The sequence below is a fragment of the Aythya ferina genome (assembly GCF_964211825.1).
Source record: "Aythya ferina genome assembly, chromosome: 11".
Taxonomy (NCBI): Eukaryota; Metazoa; Chordata; class Aves; order Anseriformes; family Anatidae; genus Aythya; species Aythya ferina.
In genome coordinates this window covers 16989599-17014999 of record NC_140307.1, presented here as the reverse complement: position 1 = coordinate 17014999, position 25401 = coordinate 16989599, and the positions used below count along the sequence as shown (strand labels likewise).

The 25401-nt window shown below is 40.5% G+C and overlaps 1 protein-coding gene across 4 annotated transcripts in view; it reads right to left on the bottom strand.

Moving 5' to 3' along the window:
• Window positions 1–25401, bottom strand: part of THSD4 (thrombospondin type 1 domain containing 4) — a 288712-nt gene that overhangs the window by 196307 nt on the left and 67004 nt on the right. For all 4 annotated transcript variants that reach the window (XM_084532856.1, XM_084532855.1, XM_084532854.1 and 1 more), the window contains one exon: window positions 18474–18576. In XM_084532856.1, coding sequence (XP_084388982.1) covers window positions 18474–18576 — 103 coding nt within the window. The remainder of the gene's footprint in view (window positions 1–18473; window positions 18577–25401) is intronic.

The window sequence follows — 25401 nt, the reverse complement described above, 5'->3', positions numbered from 1 at the left end:
CTCTACATCTAAGCGTCTTTTGAAGACTTCCAGGGATGGTGACTCCACCACTTCCCTGGGCAGCCTGTTCCAATGCCTCACAACCCTTTCTGTAAAGAAGTTCTTCCTAACATCTAACCTAAAACTCCCCTGGCTCAACTTAAGCCCATTCCCCCTCGTCCTGTCACCAGGCACGTGGGAGAACAGGCCAACCCCCACCTCTCTACAGCCTCCTTTAAGGTATCTGTAAAGAGCGATAAGGTCACCCCTGAGCCTCCTCTTCTCCAGGCTGAACAAGCCCAGCTCCCTCAGCCGCTCCTCGTAGGACTTGTTCTCCAGGCCCCTCACCAGCTTCGTCGCCCTTCTCTGCACCCGCTCAAGCACCTCGATGTCCTTCTTGTAGCGAGGGGCCCAAAACTGAACACAGTACTCGAGGTGCGGCCTCACCAGAGCTGAGTACAGGGGGACGATCACCTCCCTAGCCCTGCTGGTCACGCTGTTCCTAATACAAGCCAGGATGCCGTTGGCCTTCTTGGCCACCTGAGCACACTGCTGGCTCATATTCAGCCAACTATCCACCATCACTCCCAGGTCCTTCTCTGCCTGGCAGCTTTCCAACCATTCCTCTCCCAGCCTGTAGCTCTGCTTGGGGTTATTGCGCCCCAGGTGCAGGACCCGGCACTTGGCCTTGTTAAACTTCATGCAGTTGACCTCAGCCCATCGGTGCAGCCTATCCAGATCCTCCTGCAGAGCTTTCCTACCCTCAAGCAGATCGACACACGCACCTAACTTGGTGTCATCTGCGAACTTACTGAGGGTGCACTCGATGCCCTCGTCCAGATCATCGATGAAGATATTAAAGAGGACCGGCCCCAGCACCGAGCCCTGGGGGACGCCACTAGTGACTGGCCTCCAACTGGACTTGGCTCCATTCACCACGACTCTTTGGGCCCGGCTATCCAGCCAGTTTCTAACCCAACGAAGCGTGCGCCAGTCCAAGCCAAGAGCAGCCAGTTTCTTGAGGAGAATGCTGTGGGAGACGGTGTCAAAAGCCTTGCTGAAGTCAAGGTAGACCACATCCACAGCCTTTCCCTCATCCACCCAGCGCGTCACTCTGTCATAGAAGGAGATCAGGTTCGTCAGGCATGACCTGCCTTTCATAAAGCCATGCTGACTGGGCCTGATCGCCTGCTTCCCCTTCAAGTGCTGCATGATGACTCTCAGGAGGATCTGCTCCATGAGCTTTCCTGGCACTGAGGTCAAACTGACAGGCCTGTAGTTTCCTGGGTCTGCCCTCCGGCCCTTCTTGTAGATGGGCGTCACGTTTGCTAGCCGCCAGTCGATTGGGACCTCCCCCGATAGCCAGGACTGTTGATAAATGATGGACAGCGGCTTGGCCAGCTCCTCTGCCAGTTCCCTCAGTACCCCAGCCCTCAGCTCTTTTGTAGAGCATCCTTTTCCTACCGATGTGCCAAATATGTGCACTCAGCAATTATTTCATCCCTCTCATCTTTGATTTCCTCCAGCCCACATGCTCAAGGAACAGAGGGATTTTGATGTAAAAAGTTCCTACTCTTTCTTTTCAGCAACTGTGTTTTAACAAGATGAACATGAAAGTAAACACAGGCTTTCACCGTGTAACAGCTGAGTAAATGCTGGCCAAGTATTTTAAGCAGTTCTTGATGCAGAAGAAGAGGTCTGCATTTTTAGAAGTCTTAGACCCAGATCCTCCTTTCATAAATGATGAAAGAAATTACCAATCTTTCTCTCCAATTATTTTTAAGTTAAACATATACAGTGTCAGTAACAAGTCACACAAGTACTGCAAAAACACCTGAAAATACTGCAAGTACATAAAAAAGGATTAAGAATTTTCAGTAAAGTCTATATGGGTTTTAGAAGAAGTAAGCTCACTATAAAACCCCCAAACCCAAGCCCAGAATCTACCTCATAAAAAAAAAAAAAAAAAAAAGACAGGGAGATCTATTAAATAATGGAAAATTCTCCTGAGATTTAAGAGCATTTAAGCCAGAAAATAAAGAATAAAGTTCTAAAAATATAATGAAACAGGGGATGGGTAAATTAGACTATCCAGCACGTATTTCTGACTCTTTTCCCTAACAACCTTCTACATGTTCATGGCAATAAAATTAATGGTGATTCTCTAGGCCTGCTGTTGAAATTCAGGTTTGCTTAGCAGATGACCACTAGCACTTACATTCTCTTACATGTTCTTTGAACTTCGTGGCAACTACGTCTGTGGCAAGCACCAACTGCCCTGTTGCAATAGCCCACTCAGCAGATCATTTCCAAGAATCACATCATCATTCAGGTTGGAAAAGACCTTTAAGGTCACCCAGTCCAACCTTTAACCTAGCACTGCCAAGCCCACCGTTAAACCACATCACAAAGCTCTACACCTACACGTTTTTCACTTCCAGGGCTAGTGACTCAACCACGTCCCTGGACAGCCTGTTCCAATGATTCACAACCCTTTCAGTGAAGAAATTTCTTTAAGCCTGCTCTGCTTGACCTAAGGAGGAAAAAGGATGCAAAAAATCACGTTCCTCTTCTGGCCTGCTCTGAACTGCCACAGCCAACTCTGCCTATAGCTGGTTAAGTAAAGCCAGCCCCTTTGCTGAGCCACATTCCACCACAACTGCATTTGCCACTCTGTTTATAGACAGCAGAAGCAACCACGCCATATAAAAAGTGCAGAATAAGAAAATGGGTGGTATTCTTCCTTTCCCACAACAGTTTCTGGCGTGGTATATAAAACAAAAGGAATTTTCTCAGGTTACCCTGGACCCTTAGACTCACACATATGGTCATGTTTTTCAAACCTGTACTCAGGGTAGTTCTTGGGTACTTCCTTACGGTGATAGCAAAGACCATAAGGCAAATCTTCAGCTTGTAGAAACTACTATTGTACCATCAAATTACAACAGTGTAGAATCAGCTGAATTTCTGCCATCACAAACCATTTGATTTTTCTTTCTTATGTTATATCAGTGCAGATGACCCAGACTTAATAATGCATTATACACCAATAACCATAACATTGGCATTATCAAGCAAAACATAACGAATGAAATACCCCAGAATACACAGCAACATGCTTACATGAGCAAGAAACCTAAACAGGACTTTATGACCACTTACAAAGCAATTCAGTTAAAAGTTTTTCTTGCTAAAACAAGTTTTGAGAAAGAGCACTTCATCAGCTAAACAGAGGGACATTGATGGAAGACCTTCTGGCCATCTAACTAAGCAGAGCGCATTTTCCAATGTCTAAGATTACACATGCTACAAATGCAGCATTTGAAGGAGGAAAAGCTGGGGGAACAAACCACAAAATACTGCAAGGGAACTGGTGGAGCTGACCCTACAGTGCCAGTATCATTTGCTTTTGAGGAAAAAAGAGAAACTGCAAAACATCACAGGGAATTACCATCCATGTTATCTAACAAGTGCTTTGGAAGATGGTGGCAGGTAAAATGTAACCTCAACAGAACTATACCCTACAGCTGGTAAGAAACCAGTGGCTTGTTTTCTCTTCTTGTGGCACCCATTTCATCAGACTTATTTTCAAGTGACTTGGCAATGTGCAAGAACCTTTCAGAAATGACTGGAGTTCAGAAATCTAGTAAGCATTGTTCATATATTGTCTGTCACTATCACTGAAAGATCTTTTAACCTTGGTCTGAGTTGCTTCTGCCCAAAACACAACCCACCCACAGAACCCTGTAAAAAAAATTCCCCCAAAAGCCAGAAATCCCTCAACCCTTGCCACCAAGCCTAGCCACTTGGATTCACTGTGCACAGTGTTTCTACTTAGCTTATGGCTTTTAGAATGCCTCAGACCATCGATACACCAACCAACTACAAACTTTGCCTTGCTGCTGCTGTTTGCGAGCACCTCTAGACTCACAAGCTTCTCTTAAGCCCTAGAGATAGGGCATCAGGAAATGCCTCCTGCTGCACCTATTTGCTTCTTACCGAATCACACTGAACGAGGTACAGGAGAGACCACAATACTAGATGCTGATTAGAAGCAGAACAGATTTAGCAGAAATTAGTCCAACAATAAGTTTCCGGGGGATCCAAAGATCATTTATTGGAACTTGTTGTTGAAGGAATACTTGATTTACCACTGGAAGAATGTAACCAGTGGCATTAACTAACGTGTCAAAAATCAAATGACCTTCATTCTGAGAGACACATCATCAATTCACACAGAAAAATGCATTTCCTAAGGGCTACAATTGTACAAGCTGCAGTGTGCAGACAGCAGGATCAAGTGATAACACTGGACCTTTAAGGGGTATGATAGCCATAAATCTTTGAATCTGAGGTTAAGAAAAAATGTTGGATTAAAAATTTGTATTTGGAAAATTACCTTGAATTCATTGTGGTTAGTATCTTCAGCTGTGCCACAGAAAGAGAAAATGACAGTAAGAAACAAAAATGTTTTTCTCCTTCTGCCCTTGACATACAAAGGCAAGTACTGCTACAGTCCAGAGAGTGGGTTTTACCCAGCTCAGACCACAGTGCCAGCTCCAAGGGACATTCACTGCCCCACATGCTTCCCAAGGGGACTGGTCGCACCTCCATAGCACGCTGGCACCCGCCTTTACCAAACACTCCTATCAGAGCCCTCAGGCTTCCCAAAACAAAAGTATTCCTGAGATCCTCACACTAACTCAGATTCCTTTAGCTGGTAATGGTTATTGTGATAAGAAAACAGGAGGTTTTGTTTCTGTTCTTTTTTAGGATGTTGCATAGCTCCAGTAAAACACTCCTTTGCAATTAACATGCACTGTGTATGTAGATTTCTTTGGAAAGTTCTGCATTCTTGTCTCCACACAGATTTTTATCTACAGTTAACTTTTGTATATTAACACACAGTATTGTGCCCAGAAGTAGTTAGAGTTTCCATGACAACATTTCATAATGAAGACTTGACATTTCTCAGACTTACTGGCACAGTTAAAATCAAAAAGAAAAATCAGCACTTTAAAAGGAGGTATTTCAGTGTCTCCCCATCTCACAGCACTAACAATAGAACTATCTGCCAGGGAATCTTGTGCTCTGCGTTAAGCAGAATGACCTAGCCCATGCTTTGTTAATATACATCCCACTTACATAAGTCAGAGCCTTTTTTGGTACTTTTACATGACTCTGAGGCAGTTTCATTTCAATGATGAAACACTTTATGCGATTGATTTTTATTTTTTATTTTTTAAAGAAGTGTTACAAATATTACAATCTTTTTTTTTTTTTTTTTCTCTTAACTTTCATCGTTACTGGCCCTAAATAACTTGATACTTAAAAACAACGTTCTGGTCAATACATTTCTGGACAGTTTTCCCATTTTCAGTTTTTGTTCACATTTGAAATGAAAACAAGTAGGCAAACAACTCAAAGTGACCCTTCTCATACGACATACAGAGCAGAAACTGATAAAGTCACAAAGCAGATAAATACTAAGCATTTTTACAATTCATAACAAATTTTGCTTAAGCATTGCTCTGTTGTTTGTTTATAGGTGTTTCAGCTCTTCTGAGTAAAGTTAAAGCACCTCATATGCATTACAGAAAGCCCATGAAAGATAAAAGGACATTTTAAGCTGAATTTTAGTGTCAGGGTCTGGACAGAAAGATTAAATAACTTTCTCGTTGTTAGATAGGAAATCTATGTCAGCCAGAAATCTGGTTCCCACTCCCAGCCCACCTCTTAGAAGCCCAGTGCCATAAGCCACACCACCATTAGCAATAACTCTCTCTCAGCTTAGATCCACTAGCACTGCTCTGCCTTTCACCAGATCCGCATTTGGTACATTATTTATATTTTTATTACTTCTGTTGATCAAAGTAATGGACTAGATGTTGACTTTTTAGACATTCTGGCAGCATTGTTGGAGGAACTTGAAATTATTAAGCAGATGTTCTGCAACATAACTGGGGGCTTGTTTTGCTCTAATGAGATACAGTATTTGTTACAATGAAGGAAATTGCTTGCGGATTTGCCGTAATGCATTTTACATACACTGGGTACCAGTTATATTGGAGCAATGAAAAAGAAAATACAGTAAAAATCTATATTAGTTTTCAGATCTGATGATGTCACCAGACTCATATTATTGTATTTGAAAAAAATAAAAATCAGGCTTGACTTTTTGAGGTCTGTTTTTACACTTGCTATCCACCTCCCCGGTGTAATGGATCCAAACTGTCAGCTCTTTGTGATCACTCTCCGGAGGGATCCCAGTACTTGGTCAGCAGAACAGACCACAGCAGGCTGCACCTCAGTGCTTTTTAGGACTTAGACCAAAATTATTCAGAAAGAGATCTTCTCTCTTTGCAGATATACGAGTGAATTTAATGCACAGTTTCTCTGGTTCTTTCAAACTTAATTTTAAACTTGTGGTATTTGGATTTAAGTTCACAGTTATACAGTGCAATATGGAAAGCAAATTAACAAATTCACAAGTACATTCTTGTGGACAGATGCCAGTGCTTTGTATCTATCTGGGTGTAAGATGGAGGACTAATCCAGAAAAATATTAGCAAGAACTGTCTCTCCTTTTTAACTGACCTCAAACTGTGGCTTCGATATTTATTATGCACCGTGCTTATAAAACTTCCAAGATGTCTAATGGAAACGGAGCACAATAGAAGCCAGTTCTGCTTTTCATTTTAAATACTACCACTGGGAATCTCTCTCTTCTGATGTTCATCCATACTATAAGCTTTTCTTTCACAGTGGGTAAGATTTTCCTTGCTTTGAAAATAGTAATTCATCATAACAAATGGGAGTATCAAGTGTATATAAATGCCAGTCCAACTACTTATGCTGGCTAAATTGGCATGATCATTTTAATTCCCTTTGTAACACTCTGCACTACCAAACATTTCCATTCAAAATATTAACACAGCACTCCAGAAACACTGGAATGTCAATGTTTAAATAATAATATGCAGCACAGACACCCAAATTCATATTAATAAGTAACTTCATTTTTCTAGCGAACAGTTAGACCAGAGTTGTAAACTCTATGCTCCTTTGAAATACTGTGGGATGAAGTTGGAAACTGGCTTTTGAAGGAATGCCATCTTAAAAAACACACTGTAGTACTTGATCGTTATGAAGCCTCAGTAGTAATGACTCTTTGCAGCCTTCCCTGACTCTCCAAAACCTGCACAGTGACTACAGACCAAGGCTCAGCTCCCTGAGTCTCCGTGCTCAGCTTGAGCCACAGGGACAACCCTTGCTGGCTTTCACAATATACTGCAAAACATAACATCTTCTCACTCAAATCCCACAGAAAGAGGTCTCACCAGAATAATAGAGGCTCAAACAAGTATCTTCCACTTTGAGCTTGCCACAGACTGAGTACAGAAGTTACCAGACAGAGTTTCTGGGGACACGCTGCAGTTAAGCAACAGTGACTCCTCAGTGCGCCTCACGCCCTACAGTCTGCTTAGGTGCTAATTTCCACAACTTGCATGATGTCACACCAAGTACTTTAGGAAAATACGATTTTGCACCTAAATGTTCCAGCCAGCAGAAGTGCAGGTTCTACTGCTGAGAGCATGCACGAACAGTACGTCGAGTACACAAATGGAAACTCAGAAGATAAATGTTTAGATTCCCATCTGACTCCTTCTGAACTTAATGGTATCTTTCCCTTTGCATCAGTTGATACTGGAACAGGCTCAAAATTAACAGACCATAAAGGAAAAGTATCTTTATATGTAATTCTTTCAGCATAATGAAAAATATTCAGAAGAAGTCAGTCTCCTGAAGTAGCTGGGAACTAGTCTCTATTTAATAGGCTTGCTTTTGTAGTCAGTTCCTCCAAGAGTTACTTCAACATATGGAGGCTTTTTGCACGGAGGCTGCATTATGTTCTGTTTTGTAAGACCAGAACAGAATAGTTCAGTTGGAAGGGGCCTGCAAAGATCATCAAGTCCAACTGCCTGAGCACCTCAGGGCTAACCAAAAGTTGAAGCATGTCCATGTGGGCACTGTCCAAATGCCCCTTGGGCACTGATCCACCACCTCTCTAGGAAGCCTGCTCAGTGTCTGACCATCTTGTGGCACAGAAACGCGTCCTCGTGCCCAGGCTAAGCCTCCCCTGGTGCAGCTCAGTGCTGTCCCCAGTTCCCAGGAGCAGAGCCAGACGCCTGCCTCTGTGTTTCCCCTGCTCAGGGCGCTGCAGGGAGCAGCCAGGTTGCCCTGGGCCTCCTCTTCTGAGGGCTGGGCAGCTCAGGGGTCCCCAGCCCCTCCTCACAGGCCGTGTCTCCCCGCCTCAGCCTCTCCTGAGGAGCACTGTCAGTGCTTCAAAGGGTCAACAGTAGCGTGAATGTTTTTTGCAATAGTCAATTTTTAATTGCTCAGGAACACATGCAATGAAACAAAAGGCAGATTTGGGGGAGTGCCGAATATGGAAGTAATTTGTTCTCCGAGACGGTTCAAAAAAACCTTTTTTGTTTACTTTGAATTCTTCACAGAATGAAAGAAAAGCCTGAACCTGATGTTCACACACGTTCACAAACTGCTGCTTTCTGAGTCCCTGTCTGTACACTTGCCCAGCAGAAGCGGGGCTGGACTCAGCAAAGGCTCCAGGAACACCAGAACTTTGAACCGAGTATGACCCACAAGGGAATGCTTTAAACAGAGCCATCTTTTTTTCAAAGAAATGGAAAATTTCTCTAGTGAGGTCCTGACCCTCTGAGGAATTAGGTACACACCCAGTCCTCTGAATGCACAGAAACCTGGGCATTACCAACCTGCAACAGAGTTTTGCTGCATCATATATCAGGTCTGTTCACTTTTTTAATTACATGGCAAAAATTTTTCTAAATGACTCTGCAACTTCAACCTCATCCATAAGCCACTGAAGTGAATAGAAAAAAACAACAACACTAACCTCAACAATTCGTGGCCCATTAGGACCTATAAAAAGCCATACTTACCCTGCATTCCTTCAGCTTCAGCAGCACTGCCTGGGAGCTCCACAGCCTGCTACACACGCAGCAGTGGGTTTAGGACGAACACTGCTGACTGCAGGAGATAAATAACTTTTATCTAAAGATGTGAGAACTTTTATGAAATTAAACACACGGAAAACGTTATGAAACTATTTAAAACCCTTTGAAATATACAACTTAATTGATAAAAAACTATTTCCATGCGTAAACTGAGGCACAGGTACTAATTTTAAAAAATCTATCATAGCTTGGTAAGTAGCTTTAAGCAGGGAGCCTCTTTTCCACTTCACTTCTCAAGATCACTTTATGTGTTTTCTCCCTGTGTCTCAGTTGTTCATTTCTTGTTAAAAATGGAAAGAATATTCACCAGGCATTTTTCAAGTTTGCTTTCTAAGTTAAACAAGCCACGTCGCAAAGAAGAAAGTGTTTAAAAGCAAGAACATGTACTGCCAAAACCTGAAAATGATACCAGAGATATGTTGAATAAACATTTCATACATTTAACAACAAAGATGGAACACATGTTGATAATCCTTCGCTTAATTGTTGCCCTGTTTATTCAGTATTCCCCAAAGTTAACGTATAACACATGTTAAAATGATTACACTGTTTTGACCTTGCAGCTCCTATTCTATTCTCCAGACTATTTCACAGATCTGGAAGAGATGACAGGATCACTGGGGTTTCTGCAGGAATTGCACACCTGCAAAATACTGTGAGCCCAACGTTTTCAATTTTATTAAATATTACAATATCATCTCAAAATAGTCTAAAGCATCCCAAAGCACTTACTCTATAATTGTATACAGTAATGAGGCTGATGCCAGCAGCACTAAATAGTGGGATGAAAGCTTGCTTTTGATGAGACAGTTGAGATATTTCATTTGGCCCTGTTCTTTCCCTTATCTTGACAGACTCAACATACAAAAGGACCTGATGAAACAAAATGAAATGGAGATTCAAAAAGATTGTAGTTTTACCACCGTACAATGGTGCCACTTAAACATTGATTCATCTTTTCTATCAATTCTAGCAGAATTATCTTTAATTCATAATGGCAGAGGTTTGGGCTGTGAGAAAGCTATTCTTGGCAGAAGAAGCACATCAGAGGACAGAGAGAAAACGGAGACCAATCCCTGACAGTGTCTGAGGCTGAGGGAACTCCAGGGGAACGTTCATTTACACAACCCTGCTCTGTGCCAGTCTGTACTACTGGATGAGCACCTCCATCACAACACCCTGACTCCTAGCAGGACTCATGCTTCTAGGGTATCCCCAGGCTCACCTTTATAGGATCCGGGCTGCTCCCCAAATCATAAGGATCAACTCCACACTTACCAACTTGAAGCAAGCTTCAGACCACTCTGTTCACCCACTGGGAACTATGATGCTCTATAAGCAATACAGATCTTGTCCGAAGATGTTACAGACAATGTGAGGTCAAATATTATTTGTTCATCTCACCCTGCTTATTACAGATTTTGCCTGACAGAGCCAAGTCAGACATTAAGAAAGCTGTGATGAAGATAACAATTTTATTTTATTTTTATACCACTAGGTTGTTTGTGTTTTTTGTTTTTGTTTTTGTTTTTTTTTTCAAAGTATTCCACTGATTCTGCTTTTATAAAAGGTTTACGATAACTTTTCTTTTAAAAAAGAAAAAAAAAAAAAGTATTTTTCTTGCATGACTTGACAAATTACTAGAGAAATAATTTTGTTAGATGGGCAGCCCCGTGGTTTCCAACACCAGGTTTTGTCAAGAGTTTGCCTAATGCTAGGATTCAAAGTTAATTTCTTCTACATTTTTAAAGAAATGAAGACAAATGAAATATGGCACTCAGAGGTTAAATTTTGCTTTAAAATGTTGCTGTCATACTGGAGGTCAGTTCAAGTAATGTTAATTTTATTAAATTTCAATAGAAGTAAAACTAAAAACAAACAAACAAAAATAACACTGGTAGCATCTCTCTGGTAGCTTGGAATCTCAACTTTACAGCACAATTCCAGGTACAGAACAAATAAAGTACGAGAATATTTCAGGAGGGAAAGCACTGTGGGCTCTTCTTTTCTATGTTTTTTTTCAGTTCAAATCACAAGCATATACATTTGCACAGCATTTCTCTGAGATGCTTTCACAGCCTCACAGTAATCTGATGACACAGCAGATATGAATACTGACCTGAACCCCTGGCAGTCTTGCCATTGGTAGCAACAGGACGGAGTTGAGACTCATGTTATCAAAGCAGGCCTAACAGGGTCTATGCCAATCACTTCCATGGGTGCTTTGCAAAAATCAAATCATCTTTCCACATTCTGTTCCAGCCTAACCATCTTTGTTACCACACAATCTGGATACAATTTTGTTTCTAAATTTGAGCCTGAAAGCCACAACATCTGCCCCTAACATTCTGCTCCCACCGAAGGAACCTAAGATGCGTGCTTTGAAATGAGGGCGTAATTCTTCCAGAGATGATTCCCCAACTCATGACTAATGCATCCAGGCAGGTGAGGTGCTCTAGAACAAAGCAGCAAATATTGGTTACCTGGGTTCAGAAGGCAATGTCTTGTCTACACAAAGCTAGGCTAAATTTATCCAAACCTGCAAGAGGACAACAGCTACAGTTTTTCGGTTTGTCTCCAGTCTTTCCCTTTGCTGTCTTCTTAAAAATACATTCGGTTTACGTGGTTTATGTTTATGTCACCCTTGGGCTGTATGAGTTTACTCCTGAATGCTAACATTCCCTGGATGTCATTTCCCACTCTGCACTAACAACCCTTTCCAGTTCTGGAGGCTCATCCAGGTATCCGTCTATAAACACCAATATCTGCTTGCTCTCATTCCTCTTAACCCATTTTTCCCTACAAATAGCAAGTAGAACAGCAGGGCAATTGAGATACACACAAGTAACTAGAACTATTACAACACGTGGAGCATGTGGCCTACTAAGGGAAAACGGTGAACTTTATGTACTTCATTACTTAATGTACTTCATTACTTCATGTACTACATTATCATCCCCACTTAACGCAGTACATTCAACAGTACATGTGCATTATGATTTGAATTGAACAAGACATGGAATCCCACATAAAAGCCAGGCTCTGATATTGCTAAACTTTCTACAGATACAAATCAAAACACGTACATCAATAAATACATCAAGAATAATTATAAAAGGCAAGCTGCCACATTGAAGCATTACGCTTCCATATATGCAAGTATCTAAACATTTTCTATTAAAGCTTTCTATAGAAGTAGTTACATATTTCAGTAATACACAGGATATTTACAATTTCCAGGTCAAGCTCAACACAACAGATGTTCAGGAAGTAAATTTATTGATGAAGTCAAAGAAATACCTCAGATACTTTAGCAGAACCATACTTTTAAAGTTTTGCTAGCTTCCATCTGCTTTCTCTTGTGATCCACTCACAAGTCGGAATTAAATAAAGGGAAGAAAGGGTCATAATATAAATTAACTTCATGTTTGATTGTATTTGAATAAATTCCAGTGTCATAAGCCAGCAACATTTCCAAGAGATTTAAGTTAAAATGAAATAGAATTTTTAGTAATACATGAAAAAATGATACTTAATTGAGTTTTTACATCCTTTATAGGATTTTCAATGAGTTTATAGGAAATCGGAGCTCAAATTCCAACAAAATTCCAGAGAAATTATATACCTTATAGACGGTACTTAAGATCTTGTCAATAATTTCAGATATATGCTTTAGGATGTACTAATCTGCTATTGGTTTACTGTTCAGTTTAATGTTATTCCTTTGCTAAGCAACTGTTCCTGATCAGCTAGAGATTAAGACCAATCCACTATAAAGTAGCCGAACAGATCACAGAAAAGGCCAAGCAAAGCAAATCGCAGGATGTTTCATATATCAACTCACACGGTTGCTGAAGACCTAAAGCCGTGAGTTCTCATAAAATACAGAACAGAATAAATTTTTCAAAAGTTTTTCCCAAATCTATTTCCTACATCTCAAATTTTTACGACAGATCATAAATATACATGTGAACAGCACGTAGAAGGTAAATATATCAACACAGTTATTTAACACAATTTAAATGATAAGCATAGGCAGACTTTTGGTTTGCAGAAAGGAACTGAGACCAAATCCTAGACAGTTCCTTTCTACATACAAACGGGGGGAAAAATCAGGGGGTAATTTATTTTTTGGTGTGTGCGATGAAATGTAAGAATGCCAGTTCTGTTATTACCTATGTGCTGATTATCATTAGAGCTGTGTGCACTACTTGAGTTGTAGCTAATCAATAAATAAAAACATATTCATTGCATTTCAAAACCCTCAAAACTGCTGCCTCTTCAATGAATGTCTGGCAACAGCCGTTCATATAGAACAGGAGTAGCAAAAAAAAAAAAACTCACAGAAAATACAATGCATGCAATTAAAGTACAAGCTTCAAGGACAAGTAACCACAAAATGTCATAAACGCAATCAAGAACATTTCTAACAGGTGGAGGCAAAAAGCAGAGAAGTGTAGTGTATTGCCATGAGAAATGAAGACTTTCATTTTCAAATGAAGAAATGAAGCAGCTGCCTCATTGAATATAATACCCTGCAGCTGGATGAATTGCAGCACAGCTGGAATATTTCTTGAGATATTCTGTATATACACAAACATCTGTATATCCACTAACCAGAAGCATTTTACCAGAGGAATTACAAATAATACAATAGGACTTTTTCAGTGAAAAATTAGGTTCTCAGAAGTATTGCACCAAAACCTACAAGGACACTATTTTGGCATAGCATGTCCTCAGGCACAATGAACTGGCCGTAACAAATGGGGACAGACCAACAATTCTTGAACTAGGACTGTGTTACCTTTGTTCCTGAAGGACAGCACTCCTCTAGTCAAGAAATCACAGTCATCCAGGTAACATACCTACATCAGGACCTACCTTAATAATCTTACTTAAAGATGAATTCTCTAATTACTCTAAAGTTCCACTACCAATTAGCCTAAAGTGATGAGACTTAACCCTATGTTTCTCTGTATATATCAAATGTTATAATGTTACTAAAATAGTTTTATATTAAGACATCCAACAATGAAATCAATGGATGCTTGCACTAATAATGTGCATATAAATTCTACACATACATAATAAGTTGTTTATATACATATAAACAGGGGGGAAAAAAGGGCAACACAATAAACCACTGAAAAAAGGTATAATACATTCAGGGTTGGCCCAGAATGTTCATTGATTTGCAACAACACCCAGTAGGCCACATTTATATCTGGCCCCAAAACTTTCTGCAAAATTACCTGTGCATATTTGGTAGCTATATGCAAATAGTCACACATAATAACAGAAAACTTAGAAGCAACATCTGGAAATCTGACAGGACAACAAAAGTGTTACTTGACAGGATTTTGGCATTCATCCAGTAGACTCTCAAACACTCCCATAAAGGATTTTCCTGAGGTTCACTAGGTCTGGAGGATGATTTCTGTTGATCAGCTGAATGGAAGATGCTCAACAAAACGTCTTTTTAATGATACCAGTACTGAATGAAGAGTTTCCTCACAAGCCTACATATCATTGTCTGCACAAAGCCTGAGGAAATGAGCCAAACCCTCCCAAACTGAAACATCAGCAAGACTGCTCTGTGCCTACAGCTGGTTGAGGGTCTGCAGGTAGTGTCTGCACTGTCCTTGCAACTACACTCCCTGTAAAAACTCTCCAAAGTCACTCCTCTCTGACCTCTGCGTGCTCCCATTCCAGAAGTGCTTAATGCTATTTGCAATTCTCCATAACTGAAAATGATTTTTAAATGAACAATCAGGCTTTTCTTCAATTTTATACTTACATAATATTAATCAAAGCTCATTCAGTGTCATCAACTGCCAGTAGACTGGAGAAGTTTCCTAGCAATTTGACATTTTATATTGGGGCCTCCATTTTGATTTCCTGTAAGAAGCTACTTTGTCATGCAAACCAAGACAAATTTGTTGGTACAAATCCAGCAACACAACACACAAATAAATAAATGTAGCAGCATTAGTCTTCAGTCTCCATCCTAATAGCAAAGATGAATTCAGTCTAAATCCTAAGTGCTTCTTCTCTGACACAAAATACTGAAGTTGCAGTATTTGCTAGACAGCTGTAGAAGAGATAGGCTTAATTTTCTTTAGAGCTTTTATTTCTCACAGCTGTAGCTGAGAAGCACCTGTAGCTAGATGTCAGGTTACTAGAAGGTATTTTAAAAGAAAAGTGAACTCAGAAGGGATTTTACAGCATGCACAGATCTTCTGCAACTACGATGAGTTCTCCTCTGAAAGCAAGTCAGCCCTCAGGACAGAGCACTGACACAAAACTTCTTTTAGGGGAAGAGTACCAGGAAGTCCAAACAGAACTCACAGCAAGAAGGCCTGAAGTTGTTCAGGATGTTCTGTGGCCATTGATTTGAAATACTATATTTCACAATTTATTTTGGATGCGTAAGATATCCTAGATACCCTCACAGAGATGAAGCATCAGACAGATTTTTCTGGAGAGGACTTTGTTTCTTCTTTAAGCTTATACAGGATTTCTGTCAATAAATCTTCAGTTATCTCCCTCCTCTCAAAAATGCAGCTGTTCTTCACTAAGAAAGACTCCTGTGGTCAGATTTTCATTGAATTGCACTTGTCAAAGAAACAATAGTTTTTCTCCTTGAAATATACATGTACTCTTCTCATATAGTGATCAAGATATTGAAAGCTTTTCTTTAGGTTAAGATTTTTTTTTTACACAATTAAAAATATAGCTGAAATAATGAGTTCAAATTTGAAGAGGTGAATTATCTGAATCACTCAAGCATTTATTGCATCTGTAGATTTAAATTTCCTTACAGGTTTTACAATCGTATCAGTGTGATGTTCTCCCTTTGTCACATCTGGATCTTCCTCTCAAATCCTGGCCTTGAAGTCATTCTGTGCTAGTCCTTCTCCAGCACAAACTAGTTTGCTTTTTTTCATTAGACACTCTAAATTCATGGAGTTTATAGTCTCTTTAATATGGCTTTTTTAATAAGACAGAAGTTTGTGTTGGAGAAGTAGCAGATAAAACAGGGGGGTTAGAAATGCAGCTGCGCCAATCTGATCAAGGGAGAAATAAAAATATGCTATTTTTCAAAAATAATAATTATTATACTTAACTCACCATCAAGAAAGAGTTGTAAATTGCAGTTTAGCCGCCCTTATTGATCCAACACAAATATTAGGAGCAAGCTGTGCTGTGCAGGGGAGGGAAAAAGAGATGATTGTGGCATGTTTTAAATCCCCTGAGTCATCCATCTTTCCTGGCAAAGGGCAGCGTGAGTCAAAGCTGCTGTGCAGGAAGCGAGGAGACAGAGGTGGGCTGAGCTGGCTCAGCACGGGCTGCACATTGCCAATGGCAGTTGGAAAAGGGATGCTTTGAAGCTAAGATATCTTAAGTCTTCAAGGCCAAGTTGTAAGAGAAGTCATTTTGTCTGCAATGTCTTCAGCCCTCTGCTTGCTGGAGTACAGAGCTCTTTTTTCTGCTTACAGGCACGGTACAAAGTGCCAAAGTTTGACAGCTCTGTAACTTCCTTTTGGGGACAACTTCACAAAGCCTAACACGACTTTAACTAACAGCATACACTGAATGGGCACACCTTGAGATAAAGATGCATAGCTCTGCAACTCTTCCATATACCCACACCAGGTACAACCAGGACTGAGGCATGACTACGTTAGAAATAAACGTGTGATCAACTGGGAGTCAGATATTAAACAGCTCGTGCTGCCTTCCAGCTGACTCATCCCCCCACTGCAGCTCTACCCTGATGTGATTTTCACCGCTGACACTTTGAAAACTACTAGCAGGCTCTATATACACTGGGGTACACATGACCTCAGTGTATTAATGACCAAAACTCACCAGTAACTATCACCCTTTTCTCCTTCTGTTAGGATAAAGGGAGGAGAAATACGAATACAACACCCAGCTCTGCAAAAGGAATCTCCCCATCATGAATGAAATTCTCCCATTCCTTTTCCATACCTCATCCTACTTTGCCTCCGTTTTGGACCTGGGAAAGCAACTTGTCATGATGAGTTCAAGACCGAAAGCAAGCCAAACACACACGGAATCCTGGTAGCCCTAGAGTAAATCACTGATGCTGAAGACACATAATTGAGAAACTCATGCCAACGTATCAGTTTTAGGAAATACGGGGCAGGGTGTCAACATTAAGATAAATCACAGCACACATTTATTTGTAATGAAGTCTCCTGTAAAGAGAAACCCCTGTAAACACTGACAGTAAGACATTAAAAGCCGTGACATAACTTATTACTTGTGTTGACTTGTATTATCTGTAGCTACTTGCACAGGAGGCAATAAAAGTGATATTCAAGACAGAATTCAAAAAATAGAGATAAATGCTCCTTCTGCTTTGTTCTTCTCAAATACAGAAAGGACAAGTAGTTGGACCTATATCCTCTATTTTTAAATTTCAAGGTGAGATTCTGTGCCCCCATTTGGAAGAGAGATCATAGGAGAGAACGCAGAGTGCAGAGCACACACAGCCTGTTAGTAAGGGTGTCTCATAAAGGTAACCATAACAGTGATTCATGCCAAGCGACAGATCCACGCAGCAATAATGAAAGTACTGCACAGTATGTATACATATTTCTGTGTAATTCCTCTGTGGTCCTTTTTGTGGAAAACAGCCTTTTAAAAACATTATTTTAAAAAGTAAGACAAACTAGATTCTGCTGAATCCAGCCATGAAACATATTTTAAGATTAAGTTATTTACCTCACAAATAATTGCAAATCTCAGCTGAGGCAGGCCCAGCTCTTGCTTACAGAAAGAAAAATGAAAAAGTAATTATTTCACAAAACATGTTTCCAGGAAAAGGTTATAGCCCACAAATTACTGAGTTTTATTCTTCAAACATTAGGACTCTGAGGATGTGGCAGGCCCCTACTAGAGCTGCTGCTTTGTGTTCCAGGACAATCAGTTCAACATGCAGCTGGGCAAGTCCATAGCACAGGTATCCCTCCCCCAGCCACCATCCCAATTGTCAAACACTTAGAAAATTTATATACAATGACAGAGTCCTGAAATGAACGCATTAGGACCTCAAGTCACATGCTAAACTGGGATTAAAAAAATTGACTCCATTTAGCAAAATAGACCTATACTAAGCCTTTGTAATCAAACAAACACATGGAAGACATTTAACCGTGATGTAGCCGAAATACTCTTGCAATACTGTATAGGTGCAAAAGTATACCAGTCAAAGTAGGACTTGCATGCTTTCAATTTCATAAAATACAAAGATTTATTTACTTGTTGGCCAATGAATAAACTCTGCGGATAAACAAAGCAGAATCAGCAAGACTCAAAGTTCCATGGCTTCCACTAGGTGAAAAGTACTTTTGCTTTTCCAAAACACAGCCAGTATAATAAAAGTAAAAACAAGGTGTCTTCCCTTACCTTCTGCAAAAGGTTCCCATTCATAAAATCGACCCATAAATGGCTTGTTGTTGTATGATGCACACTGCACCTCTCTAATATTTCTGCTGCTTTCAGGACACATCTATTTAAAAAAAGAACACATTTATATTATAATCAATATTAATATAAATACTGCTTTCTTATTAATTAACTTTAGAAGGTCAATGAAGGCTTTGCCTAATTCTAATCCATCAGTTGTCTTCCTTAAATTAGATAACCAATAGTGTGTTTTTAAGTGATGGTATCAAAAGTGCCTGTAGAAAAAGAGCGTATTAGCTTTGTGGAGTTAATGGAGTAACAGTTCTACAAAATAAGCAAATTCTTTAGTGAGCTGTCGTTTCTCACAGAAAAAAAATAATAATAGAAAAGGATATTTCAAGATAAATTCAATAAAGTAGATCTGAATCATTTCCTTTCCACAATAGCTTCACATTTCTTATTATTAATTTTCTGGGCTCAGATTCAACATAGTTGAAACACTTAACATATATGCTTCCATAACTTATTACAAGCTGGCAACACCAGCTTCTCATTCTCATCCTATGCTTCAGTATATTACCACTTTTTCTTTTTTATTCCCACATGCTACTGGGACAGCCATAACACTACTTTGTATTTTAACTTGTGCCTTCAAATGCTAGCTTCAGAGTGCTTGAAGTAATGAGAAGAACATTTTATATAAGCACGCACACGTGCACACATTGAGGCAGGGCAAGTTTTACAGATAGAAGTAACATCTTTTATTAGGTCACCTGCAATGCAAGCCTTGGCAGAAAAACCTTGTTCAGATCTGAAGCAGATTCCAAAAGCAAGTACAAGTTAAATACTTAATTACTTTGTTATGCCTTTGTCCTTGCAGTATAGCAGTTACAGCGAAAGACTGCTCTGTGTGTGGGCACACGCAAAGGGGAGCAAGACTTCTAGAAAAGGGGGTTTTAATTAGAACAATTCCTGTGCTTGGAAAAAACAGATGAGCTTTGGTCACACAAGCATTTTTTCAAGTGGCCTTCAGAGGATCAAAATGCCGCTAAAAACACTGTTCCACAGCAGTAATCACATGAAGAATTAGACTAGAACAGCAAAATCCGTTTTTCTATAGGAGATAGTTTTCACGGAAACAGCAGACACAAAATTATATCAATGCAACGTGGTAAGCAGCTATATTTGAAGGGAACAGTAAGAAGAGAACCAGTAAGAAGAGATCTTATGGCAACTGCAAGTCAGTTCTGTGGAGGGGGAAGGACGGGCTGTCATTGCAGTGAGAGCCGGCACACCAGAGGTCCCAGATGAAGCTCTCCCCAGAGGAGTTCTGGTTTTGTATCCCCCATCTATGTATAAAGATGCTTCTAGCTGAATCAGTGAGACCGAAGCCAAGAGTTTTAAAAGAGGGGTATGAACTGAACCAAAGACATGGCTGGGGGGAGGCTCACAGACGGCTTTATCTTCTATTAGAATCACAGTAACAACTCCTCTGGAATAAACACTGCTCCTGGCCAAACAGCCATCTGTGCTTAGTTCATCCCCATCTGAAGTCTCCAAGTCCACGTATATGCTGTTTTCCTCAACAAGCCAGCCATCAGAAAACAAGCAAACAAACAAAGTCCAGAAACAAAGAAGAACTAAGCAAACAAAAAAAGCTTCACAACAAACCACTAGAGTATATTGGACAGTGAGACCAAAACTCTTTCTAGTGCCTAATAGAGAGATCAAAGCTGTACTCCTACCCCTGAAATCACACATCCTTCAATCTGCAACACAGCAGAGCAGCAAGAGAAGTAAGAGACAATTCTGCCACAATAAACATCGAGGCTCAGAACCTCAAATTTTTTCGTGGAAACTAATCACACCATGTATCCCAAAAGCGAGGGGCAGAGCCTGAGCTGGCATAAATTAAGGTCCTTACGTTAAATTACAGCAGAACAAAGTCAGTCTGCAGCAGCAAAGAACCCAGCCTGAAGGGTTTCTTTTTGGAACACATTTCCCTTTTCTTTTTTCTTTTTTGGCACATGTGTTCTGACAGTCTGTTGCAAAGTTTTGTTGTTTCTTGTTTCTCCTTCTCTGAGCCTTGAGCTCATGCTCTTGTGTACCACTATTTCTGGCTCACAGACCATTTCCTGTGCACCCTGTTCCTACCAACTGCAGACAATGTAAGAATAAAAAGATCAAAATATTCATTGCTGTTGCCAAGAAAAAAAAAGTGCTCCCCCCCTCTTCTAAGATCATTTTTCTATAGTTACAGTTTCTGTTTTTAAACTTACTGAAAGTTGCCCACAGGACAGAGGCCCCATTGCTTTAAAGGAGGGCAGAGGACTGCCAAGTACACTAAACACGCTGTCTGGATCAAGACAAAGTCAGAGGAAGAACAGACTAACTCAGTAACGTCCCTGCTACTTTAAAAGTCCGATGTCCTCCCTCCATTTCTTTCAGCATCGTGTAATTACATTTTTGCATGAAAACTGGCGAGTGAGAGCTGGTCAGCAAAAACTCCTTACTTTATTCTTTATACAGATTATATCCACTTTTGTTTTTGAATGCTTAAAAAAAAAAAAAATCAAAGAATTACGTGCAAGGTGCAACAAGTCAAACTAGGCACAGCTCAGGAATCCCCTAGGCTGAAGGCAGTCACCCTGCACAAGCACACTGGGTAACTATTCCTCGTTTATTAGCCCCTGCAAAATTCTGAATGCCCAGCTGAACAAAATGACATTTTTATGCCACCTACTGCTCAGCCCCCTTCCAAATGAAATCCTTCAGCACTCCTCAGAAGAGCTCAGAGTGTCGGGCACTTGATCTTGGCCTGGGTGGCTTTTCAGACATCTGAGGCAGAAAATGGTGCTATTGCTAAAAGGGAAAACCCTAACCCTGAACAATCAAAAGCAAAACTTTAGCACAAGTTTTGATTTATTCACTGAGAGAACAACCAATTTTTATACCTTTAGCTACTACTTCTGTCATAAATCCATAGAGCTCAACTGCAGAACTCTCCGGGGACAGCAACGAGCATCTGGGACTGCGAGAAGGCGATCCCAGAGGGGGCGAATATTTGGAGTGTCTGAAGGCTGTATGTACCTCACAGCACTTTGCAGCCCTCGGTTCGCTTCCCAGTGCTCAGGCAGGGCCAGGAGGCGCTGGAGGCCCGCGGAGGAGGCCTGGGGAGGCCAGCGCTGGCCTTCCAGGAGCACGGGCCCGCAGCGGGCAGCGGGCTGCGTCTGGGCTTTCTTCACACGCTGTCAGAGGCCCTGTGCTCCTCCTGGCCCTTTGCCAAACGAATATCAATTTTACTTCAAAAAGCACGCATGTTTACAGATGAGGAACGTTTCCGTGGTTAAGCCACAGAACTAGCATTTAAATGACCTGGATCTCTTTCCTAAATCTTCCAGAGGCTTTCGGTGTGAACTCGGCGAAAGCATTTAGCCTTCGCGTGTGATTCTCCCTCAGCTTCTTCCCCTCTGGGATGGGAGGGCACTGGAATTGTGTTGCCTCACAGGGATTTGCAAACAAACCTTTTGAAAACAAAATGTTGACCTTGATTCTTTTTTTTTGTTGTTGTAGTTGTTAGCAACGGATTTGGAATTTCTTCTTTTTATTTTTTTTTTTCTCCTCATGAACATCATTCTCTTTTGTGATAACTGAGGGAGTGAGCTCAAGTTTTTCTTAGAGATGTTGATGCAGAAACAGGATGACACCTTTGGATGTTTATCAAACAACAAAAAAAAGATTTTTTAAAGCAGGTATGCGGAAGCCAGATCAGCAAAAAATTCAATGCACCTAATATAAAACTCAAATTCAGGCAGATATGAATTACCTACAAAACTAGATTCTATGCTGGGAGACTTTTTTTTTTTTTTTTAATTATTCTTTCAGTTGTGCACTGCAAAATTAGAAACAGGATCACGGACCCAAAATTCTGTATGGTTTTAGCTGATGTCTCCCCTACTCAGAGTATGTGTGTAAGAATAACACCAAAGCTGTAACTGAGCTGTGCGGGTCCTCCTCCAGCCACGCAGGTCAGAGCACCAGGCACTTCCACACGATGTGAGAGGCTTTCAGAGCTTCCTTCCACTGCCACATTTCGATGCAGCTCTTTCAATGAATATGATGTCTCAGCCAACTTTTCTTATTGTACTTTTAGAACATGCCATTAGAACAGCAGCAGCACAGCACTGTGCTGATGGAGCAGGGAGTGCTTAGGATGGAATATTCTAGAAGCATCCCTTCGTATTTGGAGATATTAAGACAAATTCTTTGAAATGCACTGTGTCTGAAGATGACATTGCATTTCTGAAAGAGTTACCCTTATCTATGCCTCAATTTCACCTGAGATACACAGGTATGAAATATTCAGAGGGATGGCATCACGCAGTACTTCTCTTTGCCCGCTACCACCACAGTTTTCTTAAAACTAGTTGCTAGTGAAGCTAAGTCTGTAAAGCAAGGAAACCACCCTACACACTTTTGGAAAACACTTGAAAGACACATGTTTTTAACAAATCTTTGACACTTCAGTAAATTAATGAAGCGTTGGCAATCCACCAGGAAATTATCAGCCTGCCAGCTGATGCGCGCTCACGCTGGCTGCACGCCTGCCATGAGCAAACTGCTTCATTGCTGGGCTGAGATAATGCATTTCTGGAAAAGCATAAATGGCTTATTTTGATACTGAAACCACCTTTAAAGGCAATTAAAACGTTGACTTAGATTTTGGCACCATTTCGTTCCTGTGACCTACAGTAACTGGCCAGCTGTTTTTCCAAGGCCCCAAAGTCCTTCTGGATTCTCCAGGCTCAAGCATAATTCATAATTAATATTGTGTGCACATTGCACTAAATAAAGTCTAGTTATACTTTTTTTTTTTTTTTTTTTTAATTTCTGCAGTGGTTCTATCTAATCTGATTAATCCTTTTACATTCCAAAGGATAAACACACCTCCAAAGGAAAACAACTCAAATACTTGCTTCTGAAGCAGTGTGCTGAAGGTTCTTCTTTCATTTTCAGAACATGCTCTTCACATAACAATCCACCATTGCAGTAAACACTGCCCCAGCCTTGTTCCTTATGAACATATGGAAGTTACATGGCTGTGTCTGACAGCAGAATCTGGCCTTGCAAATTTTAATTCATCTAAGTTACTTCCCTTTGCATTGCCAAGGAACACGCACACACCCGGTATCAGTGCTACCTAGAATCAAGGCAACCTTCTTTTCTTCAGCTGATTCAAAGTCAGCAACAGAGTAATTTAAACAACTGGAGGCTCTTTTTATTTCCCAGTAGTTTTAACTTTTAAAAATTAAAACAGAACATAAATACAATTGTCTGCAATGAAAAAAGAAATAAGCTATAGCAAATGTGCCTAGATATCACTGGCACAAAATATTTGATGGATTTTTTTTATTATTATTACTAAAATCAAATTGATGTTTGTAAAAAAAATATGCAAGAAAAGTAAAATTTTAAATGCAAAATTCTAAAATGTATGTGAAGAATAAACAAAATAGCACTTTCCATAAAAATAGTGCTAGCCAGCTCAAGTTACAGTCCATGACCGCAGACAGTACACTATAAATGTCTGGCTTGACACGCAATGAAAATGAACATCTGTGAACACAGTGGTATCTGGACAAGTTTAGGAGGAATAAGCACCTGTCATACCTAAGTCTCAGCACTGCCTCAAGCAATGAATTTGCACCTATGTGTCTGTTGCAATGGACATCATGCTCAGTTAGGGGAGGCATCATCAACTACTGACTTCATCTTCCTCTGCTAACCAGAGAGGGACTCGGAGGGGAGGCAGAGTCCAAGAGTGCATGTAGGACAGGGTACCAGCCTTTCCCTTTTCCCTCCCTGATTTCAAGGGGCTGCTTCCCACAGACAGAAAAAACCTTGGGCACGTACACAACACGACATCATTGTAGTCGTGTAATATAAAATATAAAATAAAAACCAATCACCACCACCACAATGAACATATACGCATACATTTGGGTAGCTGACTCCCTGAGGCCTGCCCAAATGATCCTGGAGGTTTCCTTCAATTTCACATATGCAGTTCCATAAAGTTTTGTTAAGCAACTCACATAGCCGAAGCTGACCACAATATTTTAATTTATTCTCCTGAAAAATAAACCGGCGAGAGTCACAGTCAAGCTGTGGCTCTGCCTGGCAGGTTATCCCATAAAGCTGATGTGTCCCCCGCACTTGAGGTGCTGGTGATTTTCCATCGGCCCATGCAGCGCTGGAGCAAAACCATCCCCAAAATCTAGCAGTTCTTGCATCAGCTGCAGAGGGCTTACACATCAAATTCAAACACTGCCAACATTTCTACAGATCTTCTATGGCACCACCTCATGTTATTAACCCACCAGGTGTCTTTTTTACCCAAGTTTTCACAATTCTGCCTCCGATACACATTGTGATGCCTTATTTGATACCAAAGCCAAATCAGGGAAGCCTCCATTTTGGACAAATGTCGTTTTCTTTTTAAAAAATACTGCTCCATACTGACTACATATTTGACTACCAAGTCACCTCTTCTAGTTCCAAACATATAAAATGTTTGGGTGTCAGAAAGGTTTAACCATTTCCTTTGCTAATGCTTCTACAAACCGCTGAGTGCATCTCATCCTGCCCTCCTGATACGTGTGTTTATCTTTCCCAAGTAATCCCTCCACCACCACTTTGTAGCTAGATTATCTTTCCTCCTTTTCTTTTCACCTTCTGCCAGTCCTGTTACATCGTTAGCATTCTTCTGAGCTATAATAAAATTAACAGATCATGATGGATGTCTGAATACAATCAGGCTAATGGCCTTGGTACAAGCAAAACACCACCAGAGTTTTTAGGAGCACAGCTGGAACATAAAACATTTTTCCCATTGCTGATTTCACCTTTGCACCACAAAGTCCTCTGA